Genomic DNA, 12,549 nt, shown 5'->3' on the forward strand with positions numbered 1-12,549 from the left:
GTTTATAATAAACTTCGAAGACTTATAAATAAAGTATGTAGTTAGCAGATGAAATAGTAATTATTTAAATAAGGACTATAAGAGTTATTTGAGTACCAACCCTTCAACATTTCTTTACACCAGGACAGAGAATCCTGAAGAGAAAAAGGGGAGGCTTATGTTCAAGAATTGGCGAAATAGGCTATAGATAGAAAAACCTTATCAATAAATTTAATAGAGCACTATCGAGGCAGTATTCACAATAGAGTCGTACTTAACTGAAAGATAAGAATAGGAAGAATAAAACAGGAATCTTTTTACTCAGAGTTAAAGGAAATCAAGGCAAGAGTACCGCAGGTTAGTGTACTAGGGTTAGTTCTGTACTTATTGTACACAAGCGATATCCCTGAACTCGACCATAAACAATTGCAACCTTTGCGAAAGACAAAGCTATTCTGGCAGTGGGAATGACCAAAGCGTATAAGTTCTATCCCTTCTTCTTCTTCTTCCTCTTTATAAGCAGCTTGTTAATTAGAGGATTGATACCTCTCTGGAAGGTTGTTACTCCATCTTTTACGCAATAGGCCGATACTTCTACCGATTGGTGGTTATTGTTCTTGTTTTTATTTAGTGTCCATTCGTTTATACATTGTACGTTACATTTTCTTCTAATGTCTTCACTCCTCTTTCAATCTCTCAGCGCATTTCCTGTAATTCTTCTCAGTACTTTCATCTCTGCCGTTTCCAGTAGTCTTTGTATTGTGGCTGTATGGGGACTTGTTTCTGAAGGATATGTCGTTAATGGTCTTACACTGACTATACAAATTCTTGACTTCGTCTCAGCGTTAATATGTCGGTTTCGTCATGTAGTGTTATTGCGGCATCCTACCAGTCTATTTGCTTTTTGTACTTGATTTCCCACTTCTTTGTTCAGGACAGTGTAGCTGGACAGTGTAATTCCAATTATTATTTACATTACTTGTTTAATATACACTCAGATGCAAAAAACGCAACGGAGAAAATTTTGGTCAAATTCAAAGTATTTCAATTTTTTTATTTTTAGCCCTGTTTTGATGATTTATTTAGCACACTGTGTAAAAATTTATAAATTTTAATTTGGTATAGTCAGTTTTTTGATAAAATTTTATATTTGACTTATTGTACGGGGTAAATTATTACATGTTTTTTTTTATCCAACATAAACATCCTGTAAAATAATTCCGTTTGCGAATTTTCGTAAATCGTTATTTCTCGGTTGCAACCATGTCTCCTAAGCATTGTGTTTTTTATTTTATGTCAAAATATGCATTGGTTCATTTTTTTTAGAGACAAATGAATTTGCCACCCACAATTTAGGACTTTTTGATTATGATTATTTTAGCCTAGTCGGGATAGCATTTGACCTTGCATTAGGAGCTGCCCCAAATTTTATTTTTCTAATCTTTAGGGAGGGTCAATATTAGTATAAATTTAAAATCTCGACTGAATTCCGCTGTTGCGTTAGCCGCCATCCTGATTTTAAACGAGAACCGTTTTTGCTCAATATCTCCGCCATTTTCAGGTTTTTGACAAAAAGTGTAGAAACTGAAATTGTTGAAAATGCGATTTTCTATAATTTCATATATTATAATTTTTTGCGTGCATTCGATATTTTCCGAGTTATGAGGGGAAAATAGTGACAGTTGTAGCATAATATTGAATCATTAAATTATCTCGTTTATTATTAATTTTACAACAAATATATACCTATACAAAAATGAAGAGAATTAAATTTTGTACAATTTTGATGCCGTACATTTTTTTGATAAAATCAGTATTTAAGGTAGTACGTATGTGGTAAAGGTGCGAGCGTAAGACCTGATTGATTTTGTAGCAATTGTTTTTGTTCAATATCTCCGCCATTTTCAACTTTTCGACAAAAAATGTAAGAACTGAAATTGTTGCAATTACGATTTACTACAATTTTTCGAGAGAACCAGTGGCGGGTCTACAAGTGGGGGAAATGGGAAAATTCCCCCCAACAGGGTCCAAAATTAAAAAAAAAAAATTGATGAAACATCACGATATATTAGCTGACATAAAACGACAGACAAATTCAACCAATAAAACCCGCTAGTTAATAAAAATAAGTGAACTTAATGCATATAATGTCTTTTTATGTCTTTTATATATTTAGTTTGGTTGATGTTTCATTGGAAGTTTCAAAAATTGTATAAAATATAATTCTCTTTATTTTTGTTTATGTACAATTATGTCGTAAAGTTAATAATAAATGAGACAATTCAATAATTATGCTTCCCCTCCGCTTCCATTATTTTCCCCATTAACTCGGAGAATATTGATCGTATAAAAAAATTGTACCAAAAAAATTGTAGGAAATTGCATTTCCAACAATTTTCTTTCTATGCGAAAAGTTGAAAATGGCGGAGATATTAAGCAACAACAGTTCTCATTTAAAATCAATATGGCGGCTAATGCAACCGCGGAATTCAGTCGAGATTTTAAATTTACACTACTATTGATCTCTCCTAAAGGATAGAATTATAAAATTTGGGGCAGCCCGGAAACAAAATTCAATTCAATAATTATGCTCCCCCACCACTTTTTACTATTTTCCCATGTAACTCGGAAAATATCAACCGCATGAAAAAAATTGTTAAAAAGAAATTGTAGGAAATTATATTTTGAACAATTTTAGTTGAAAATGGCGTAGATATTGAACAAAATCAATTGCTATAAAATCAATCCGGTCTTACGCTCGCGCCGTTACCGCATACGTACTACCTTAAATATTAATTTTAGCAAAAAAATGAAAGAGACAAAAATTGTGTAGAATTTAATTCTCTTCATTTTTGTATAGGTACATATTTGTTGTAAAACTAATAATAAACCAGATAATTCAATAATTATGCTCCAACTCTCACTATTTTCCCCTCATAACTCGGAAAATATTGACCGCACGACAAAAATTATAATAAATGAAATTAGATAAAAATTTTTGTCAAAAAATTGAAAATGGCGGAGATATTGAGCAAAAACGGTTCTCGTTTAAAATCAAGATGGCGGCTAACGCAACGGTGGAATTCAGTCGAGATTTTAAATTTATACTAATATTGACCCTCCCTAAAGATTAGAAAAATAAAATTTGGGGCAGCTCCTAATGCAAGGTTAGGCCTGTTATTCGTCTAACCCGACTGGACTATTTTGGAGTAATTTTGTAATACGACGACGTGGCTTTGGTGACTGTTATCATTATGTCATATTGACACTTACATTTTGTTTACCTATAATTGATCATGGTTCTTAGTGTCGAACATTGTGCAAAAGCCGTTGCTCTGGTTGAAGATGGGCGAAATTATGAATATGTGGCTAGAGTACTACACACTCATCGCTATACCATCCAAAGGGTAGTGGAACGTTTTATACGAACTGGAACAAACAAGCGTAAAGCGGGAAGTGGCAGGAACGCAAAACTACCGCTTTAGTTGATCGTTTTATCGTAAGTCAACGCTTTGCGGGATCGTCATTTAACAGCGGTGCAAACAAGAAATCAGCTTCAAGAGGTTCCGAGGCAATAATGTATTTAGAGCAAGGACACACCAGGCAGCACGCGTCGAATTGACGTCGAGGCAGCGTAAAACACATGGCGCGGTATAACAGCGGCAGCTATGCTACGATTTAAAGTATTTGTATTTAGTTGTTGCCAAAAGTCGCGTGTTGGCTGCTGTACGATAAGATGTCTGAAAGTTATGACGATTTGTGTTTTGTAATAAATACAAGTGTATTTTATCTTAGATTAAAGAAAAAAAGAAACGCAGATATTGGATACATCCGATCATAAAGGAACGAAATTATAAGGGATTTTATACACATTATATTAACATTAATAAAATAATTATTAGTGAGTATTAAAAAGCCGTGTTCAAGAAATAACACCGTTATGAGGGAAAGCATATCACCTAAGAAAAACTATTTATAACGCTAAGAGGCATTCCATTCTATGGTACGCCACTGAGCAAATACAGGTGTTAAATTGATTCAAAAAATTATTCAAATTAAAGCCAAAGTACGTATCGAGAAAGACGAAAACCAGAATATACAAAACCGTAATAAGAGCAACAGCCACCTACGGATGTGAGACATGGGTGCTAAATAAAACAGAAGAAAAAAAGATATAGAGTTGAGAACGGAACGTGCTAAGAGCTATTTTCAGGGGAAAGAATACAGATACAGAAGACGGCTGGCATAGAAGCACCAATCAAGAATTAAGGATGCTTTACAAGGAACCAAGTGTAACAAGATACACAAAGGCATAAAGAATCAGGTGGGCAGGTCATGTCGAGAGGATGGACAACGGAAGAATGCCAAAGATGGTACTGCACAGAAGACCAGTTGGGACTAGGAGACGAGGTAGACCAAGAAAAAGACGGCAAGAAAGTTTCAGGAAGGTGTAGTATCGATGGAAATTACACACTGGATAGAGGAGCTGAAAAATAGGATATAGTGGAGAACCATAGTTCAGCAATTTTTACATAGACATCAAATAAAATTATATATAAATTATTAGCATAAACTGTATTATCTAAAATTGTAAATATAGTATTTTTACTACAAAAACGTTATTACGTAGGTCAAAATTTTTGACGTAAGAGGACTGTCAAAACATTAGAATGTGACTTTTCATTATTGCGGTGTTTATAATAAACATAGCAATAATGAAAAGTCACATTCTAATGTTTTGACAGTTCTCTTACGTCAAAAATTTTGACCTACGTAATAACGTTTTTGTAGTAAAAATACTATACAAGGCCTGTAGAGCATAATAAATAAAATAATAAATAAATAAATAAAATAATAAATAATAATAAATAAGGTTTTTTTATTATTTTGTTTGAATATTCATCAATGCGCATATTCCAAATAGCTGGTCTCATCTGAATTTCATTAATTAATTTTTCTACATGTGTATTTCCCATCACAAAAACACGATCTGACAACACTCACTACAGAATTCGCTAGAAAACAGCTCAAACGTGTGTGTCATACAACGATAGACGCATTTATGATACGCCGTCGAAGTCATAAAACCGATTGGCGGTGGATGGGTTCCAGGATATGTCGCCAGTAAGCCGCTGCATCGAAAATTTTAAGAGCGTCTGGTGTGTGTTACTGCATCAAAGTATAGTAAGGGATGCGTCGCTGTCGACATCTCAGCGGGGGTTCAGTCGACGTACGCCGCCCCGTCTGTGTTACCTCTTACAGTTCGTCGAAGATTATATGAATTTGGTTTGCAAAGTTGCAGACCAGCAACTGGGCCCAAAGTACTTCCACGGCACAGAGTGCTAGACTACAATTTTCCAGGGAACATTTACATTGGAATTTAGGACAATGGAGTAATGTTCTTTTTAGGATGAGTCGAGATACTGTCTTCACTCATCAGATGGGAGAGAATGAGTATTTCGTCGAACTGGAAAGAGATTTGCAGAGTGCTCTTTCAGTCCCCGCGTTAGCCATGGAGGGGGTTCGGTGATATCCCGAGAGGCGCATACTGAATTATTGGTATTTATTGAGGGTTCGTTGACTGCACACCGGTATATTGAGGAAATTTTAGCGAATCACGTAGTACCCTTTTCTCAATATATCGGCGATGATTTTCTATTAATGCAAGATAATGCGCGACCCCACTCTGCAATGTGTGCCACGCAATATTTAGAGGAAGTTGGTATTAATAAAATGAACTGGCCAGCGTGTTCGTCGGATCTGTACCCAATATAGCACGTTTGGGACATGCTTGGTAGAAATATTAGAGGTCACGAAGTCGCACCAGTCTCAATAATTAACGACCTTCGCCTGGCTCTAGAAGAGGAATGGCAAGATGATATTCGCAACCTCATAGACAGCATGAGCCGACGTGTACAGGCAGTTATAGATGCTAGGGGAGGCAATACAAAGTATTAAGTTATTGTTTAGTAGTATTTCTTTGTTATTTGCATACTTAGGTTAAGTTACATTCAAGTTGTTTTTTTTTATGTTTTGTTATTGTTATCATTACCCCCTCCGTGGCTCAGTGGTAAGAGCGCCTACCTATGAATCGAAATATCCGAAAAGGTCGTGAGTTCGAATCTCACCAGGGTCAGAAATTTTTCGTTTATTATAAATTAATAAATGAAAATAGTTTCTGTCCTTGTGAGATCGATATTCACTGGAGGGACCGCAGACGTTCGGATACAATTAGCGTCTCTTTGCAAAAACAATGACGTCGACTTTGCAAAGTAACAAGACACTTACTCAACACACACACTACACATTACTCCCCTGAGTTAGTGATAAGATATAGTCTGAAAAACAATTATGAAATTGACTGGCCAGTTGGTTGCGAAAACCAGTGCCAATAAAACACAAAACACACACGTTATTGTTATCATTGTTCATTAAAACCAAGATCATGTAGTTGCTTTTAATCATTATTTAAATACAGTGCTTCTGGAATGTCGATATGACATTCCTTCGATATCAATCACCAAAGTCCCCATCGTCGCACTACAAATTAATACAAAAGATAATGGTAATATTAATAATAGGAAAAGTCGTAAATTGTGGGTGGCAAAGTCATTTCGTTCCTAAAAATGAACCAATCCATATTTTCACATGAAACGAAAAACATAATACTTAGAAGACATGGCTGCAACCGAAAAACAGGGTTTTACGAAAATCAACTAACGGAATTATAACACAGGATGTTTCAAAGTTAGGATAAAAGACCTTTCGATTAAACCGGTATAATAAGCCAAATACAAAATTTTATTAAAAAACTCACTATACCAAATTAAAATTTATAAATTTTTACACAGTCTGCTAAATAAATCATCAAAATAGGGCTAAAAGTAAAAAAAACTAAAATACTTTGAATTTGACCAAAATTTTCTCCGTTGCGTTTTTTTGCATCTGAGTGTAGATATTAATTTCTATTTTACATATAAATGATTCTTTATGTCAAGGGCGCATCTGTTTTGAGATGAACGTTGAGAGCTAACTCTCTTTTTTTTGCAGAAATTGCTTGAAAATAACTCAAATAATAATATTTGAGTTATCCTCCCACTCAAAATAGTCCGGAACAGTGTTTAAATAATCAAAATGTCAAAATATGAAGAAAAAATTCGATTTTTTTATTGGTTTTTTGATTAGAACTTTAGAACCATTCATTTCTGACAAAAGTGGTACTAACATAAAAGTTGCGTAATTAAATTTCCTACAATATAGAATTGGTTATAAATTTAAAAAACAGTCACCCCTGTTGCAAAATAGCAATAATTGAGAAAAAAATCATACAAAAACAAGTATTCGCATTTTACGTTTTTCAACCATTTATGCTACACTTAGGACCTTAATATTTTACCCAGAAAAACTTTATGATATAGTAAAACAACACTGTAAATTTCATTAAGATCGGTTTAATAGATTTTGCAAAATAAATTTTGCAATCCAGCTTTCACAAAAAAAATTCATTTTTTTTAAATGTTGCAGGACTGAAAATAAAGCAGATAGCAAGTTGATTTTTTTTGATTATATAAGTGTACTGTACCTTTCATTTGCAATTTGCAAAATTAAAATCGATTAATTACCACGGCGTCAGGAAATTTTTTAAATAAACATTAATTTTTGGTGCTACGCATAGGACAGCGGTGTTCGATTCACACAAGTTGATTTCCACCAAAATTTCTTCCAATCTTTATCTAATATATTATTTTCTTACTCTATATTTTGTGTATTTTAATATTTTAATTCCACAAAATCCAACTAATTTTATTATTGTTTGTGAAATATTGTTTACACAATTGCATATGTTTAAAAATAATAAACTTTTATTTTCTAAGTTAAAATATATGAACAAAGAAAGTTTTTGCTAAAAAAAGTGTTATTCCAAAGGATAGACTATGTGTTTTTATTTGCAATAAACAAATTTATTTATTTATATCGAAATGTAATAAAATATAAAATGTATCAATCATTATCAAAGGTCATTGGAATGCCCAATCAGAGCAAACTATCCGCTGTCCTGCGCATAGCACCAATAATTAATGTTTATTTAAAAAAATTCCTGACGCCGTGGTAGTTAATTGATTTTAGTTTTGCAAATTAAAAATGAAAGGTATAGTACACTTCTATAAGCAAAAAAATTTCAACTTGCTATCTGCTTTATTTTCAGTCCTGTAACATTTTGAAAAAATGAATTTTTTTTGCGAAAGCTGGATTGCAAAGTTCATTTTGCAAAATCTATTGAACCGATCTTAATGAAATTTACAGTATTGTTTTACTGCATCATAAAGTTTTTCTGGGTGAAATATGAAGGTCCTAAGTGTGGCATAAATGGTTGAAAAACGTAAAATGCGAATACTTGTTTTTGTATGATTTGTTCGCAATTATTGCTATTTTGCAACAAGGGTGACTATTTTTAAAATTTTTAACCAATTCTATATTGTAGGATATTTAATTACGCAACTTTTATGTCAGCACAACTTTTCTCGGAAATGAATACTTTTAAAGATATAATCAAAAAACGAAGGAAAAAATTTCCTTCATTTTTTGACATTTTGATTATTTAAACAATGTTCTCCGGACCTTTTTGAGAGGGAGGATAACTCAAGTATTATTATTTGAATTATTTTCAGGGAATTTCTGCAAAAAAATTTGAGTCACCTCTCAACGTCCAAATGTACTAATATTTTTACAGATGCGCCCTGGTCTATTACTGATTTCTATTGTATTAGTTTTCCGAGATGAAACTATCATTTCGCTCTAATGTTAAATCTGGACTAATCTTTGCAAACTATCTTAATCTTGGGCTACCAATTGCGTCGTCTGCGTAACAAAGTACTTTTACTTCTTTGTTTCCCATTCTGCATCCTCTTCCTTTGTTGACGCCTTTGATAATTTCATTCATGATAAAATTGAAGAGCACAGGGCACAGTGAGTATTTTTATATAGCGCAATGCTACTTTTTATATCATTAAAATATTTTACTGTAATGCTTACCATAACCAGAGTGCTTCTGATATTACTGTTCCCAATAAACCATTTAATAGTAACAGCAGTAATTGTTCCCTCGTAGGCCATTCGAAAATTTCTAATTTACTAAAATGTAGAAAGAAAAATAGTGGCCATAAAAGAAGGAGATTAAATAGTCCGACAAAACCTAAAAACAAAACAAAATTACCATTTTTTTACAGATATATTAAAATTAAAACCAGGATACTTTATCACAACAATCAGAAATCCAGAAAATAGTCCTGAAATTATATAATACAATGATGAGTGCCCTAATAAACGAAAAAAAAGGCAAAGATGGAAAACATATACAGTTGTTGATAGTACGAGATATAGCTAGTTCTTATACCTGGCTAGTTGACTTCAGGCATATACGTATTATGCCGAAAAACAATCTAATTTGTAGTGGTAGCAAATATGTGCTCTATCTATGTATAAGTCTCTGTTAGTAAATATGTGCTCCATCTTGGTAAACCTTTAGCTCCCTTTTCCATTTTGGATTTGATTTCTTTTGTCTTATTCCACTAATGGTGAACGAATACAATCGATGGGATATGGGAAACAAATAATCTTCTTTTTCTACGGCATTACAGCCCAAATTGAGCCTTGGCCTCCTTTATTTGCCTACACCCTTGCTTGTCTGCGGCTGCTCTTCTCCATACACGGACTCCTAAAAGGGCTTGTGCGTCGCTGTTTACTGTGTCTTCCCAGCGCCTTCTTGGCTTTCCAACCGGTCTCTTTCCCTGCATTCTAGCATTCAGTGCTCTTTTTGATAGCCTATCCTCTCCCATTCTTATCACATGTCCGGCCCATTGCAATCTTTGTATTCTAATGAAGTCTGACAGGGGTGCTTCCTTATAAAGTTGATAAAGTTCGTTGTTGTATCGACTTCTGAAGATTCCGTTTTCCCTCACAGGCCCTAGTATTCTCCTCAGTACTTTCCTTTCGAATGTGTTGAGTTTTTTTTTGGATGTTTCTTTCAGGACCCAGGCTTCACTGCCATAGCATGTTATTGGTCGAATTAAAGTTTTATAGATTCTCATCTTTGTATTTCGGTGGACACTTTTAGACCGAAATATATGGGAGAGGGCAAAATAAGCTCTGTTTGCCTGTGTTATTCTCTTCCGTATTTCTCCATCTTCTGATCCGTCGGCATATATTTCTACTCCCAGGTATGTAAACTTTACAACCGTGTCAATGTCATCTTCATGTATAATGGTTTGTGGGACTATATTTCTTCTCGTCTGAGTCATTATTTTTGTTTTTTCTGTGTTAATTTCCAGACCAAGCATTTTTGATTGTGTTTTTAACTCTGCGTATGTTTCCTGTGCTTCTGTTGATGTTCTAATAAATACTACGAAACAAATAATACCTACACAAAAAGAGGAAAAAACTGGAAAGATAACTGGAAATAACAGAAGAAAGCTTTAGAAGAAAAAACATATGGAAAAGATAAGGTGAACAACGAAGAGTTTTATAAATTTTTGTAGAAATAAAGAGACGGGCAAAATACTTCAGAATTATAACGACATGACAAAAATAACGATAATGACCAATGCAGGAAAAAACCAAGAACTATTAATACAAAATTAACCAGAAGAAGAGGTAAAAGAAGTAATACAGAAACTAGATTATAATCAAAGGCTAATCAAGTTGTCGGCAAATATAAAGAAAAAAAGGGGGAGCAAGATTCGAGAAAATAGACGTTTTAGAAGAAAGGCTATTTAAAAAATGAGACAGTTGGGATAATAACTAATGCCCTAAGAATATAACAGACGGGAATAAGGGAGAATAAAATAAAGAGAAGTCACTAAAGAGATGTACATATATTGTTGATCCCAAACCCTTTTTTCAGTGCGTCATTAATTTTGACGTCATGTAGGATTTTAAGAATGTCGCAAATCATTACATGACATTTTAGTTAAATCTGACAGTTGTCGTCAGAATATTTATATTTATATAAACGTCAATATTTATACAAATATTTGTCAGAATATTAATATTTAAAAGATTTTAATGTAAAAATAAATAAATATAAAATGAAATTTCACTATACAATGTCCTAATATACAAATGACATAAACTATTTATATTTACGTCGCTGAAAAATACTAACCTAGAAATTACAAATGTCATTTTACCATACGAACGATTATTTCTCTGTCAAATTATCTTTACTCGCCTCATTGATTGGTTATCTATTTAGAGTATTGTAATCGCCAACCAATTATACATCTATAAGTATAAATCCGTTCTAATATGCAAGTACTCGTCAAGGAATACATAATTATCTAAGTTCAATGTATAATAATAACAGAGGTCCGTTTTTTCTGCCACTTTCAACTGTAATGCATTAGAGAGAATTCGATAATCTGTGACGCACTAAACAAAAAAAGGGTTTGGGACGATCTATATCCGATTTTCGTTAAAATTGTTAAAATTTTAATAAAAACCAGCAAAAGAGTTTGACGAGTAGCTTTAACTTTGAGTAAAACTTACCGAAAAACAATGGAATTCCAATTTTATCTTCGTGGTCTACCTTCCTTTTGAGAAAAACGAGGTATGTCGCGTAAAAAAACGCGCTAAACAGCGATAAAACTGCACCAAATGGCAGTTTTGATTCTATAGTGAGATCAGAAAAACTTACCAACACCTAAAAACAATAATTGTTTTATAATAAGTAAGAAAGTATAAAAAATATTTTTAGTATTAAATACATATTTCCACATGTGTTCCACAAGTGTTATTAGGCCTGGATCCCGCGTACCAAAAACAGTTTATTAATAGCAAGCTTAAAATTTTTTAACAGCTTAACGGTGTCGAGTCGGACAAACTTTAATGTACGGGAACACTGGAACAGGGAAGTTTTAATTGTGGAACGTGATTTTATTTGTGGAACGTGTCATCTTGACAAGTTTATGATTATGAAAATTAGCAGGTTGTTTTTAAGTTTATGCAATAGCAAACTTTATATAATATATGAAAAAAAAAGAATGTGTGTACTTTGTACGCACGTAAGAAGTTATACTTCTATTATATATGATTTCAACGAAATCAATATACTTTAAACAGTTTATTTATATTTAATTTAACTATTAAACTAATTCTAATACTTACTACTTTCCAAATTTTTTTATTAAAACAATAGAAAAATTAAAAAAATAAAAGAATAAAACACACACAAACACATTGAAAAATGCCACAAAGAAATGATTTCTGAACAAATTATATAATAATATACTTACAATCATAAAATGTATAAAAAATAAAAAAATAGTAACTTGCATTGGGGATCGAACCCGCATCCCGTCGATCCCGCCGATCGAAAATCGAAGTGCTTTCCCATTGCGCCAACTTCGCGTGTTTGTCATGTGGGAATATACACCAACTGAACGTTTACACCATAAACTTTTTGACAGTAGTTGTTTATTACTTATGAATTTAATCAAATCAGTTTGATTTTTGTGGAATTAAGGAATCTTTTGTGGAATAACAATATATTAGGTGAATATCGGTGAAAATTTT

At 33.0% G+C, this 12,549-nt stretch overlaps 1 protein-coding gene across 2 annotated transcripts in view; it reads right to left on the bottom strand.

Moving 5' to 3' along the window:
- Nucleotides 1-12,549, bottom strand: part of LOC114329363 (solute carrier family 35 member F5) — a 156,379-nt gene that overhangs the window by 30,439 nt on the left and 113,391 nt on the right. For both annotated transcript variants that reach the window (XM_028278430.2, XM_028278431.2), the window contains exons 5-6: nt 11,524-11,677; nt 9,013-9,172 (exon numbers count right to left, since the gene is read on the bottom strand). In XM_028278430.2, the coding sequence (XP_028134231.1) occupies nt 9,013-9,172; nt 11,524-11,677 (314 nt within the window). The remainder of the gene's footprint in view (nt 1-9,012; nt 9,173-11,523; nt 11,678-12,549) is intronic.

This window comes from Diabrotica virgifera, chromosome 4, assembly GCF_917563875.1.
Source record: "Diabrotica virgifera virgifera chromosome 4, PGI_DIABVI_V3a".
Taxonomy (NCBI): Eukaryota; Metazoa; Arthropoda; class Insecta; order Coleoptera; family Chrysomelidae; genus Diabrotica; species Diabrotica virgifera.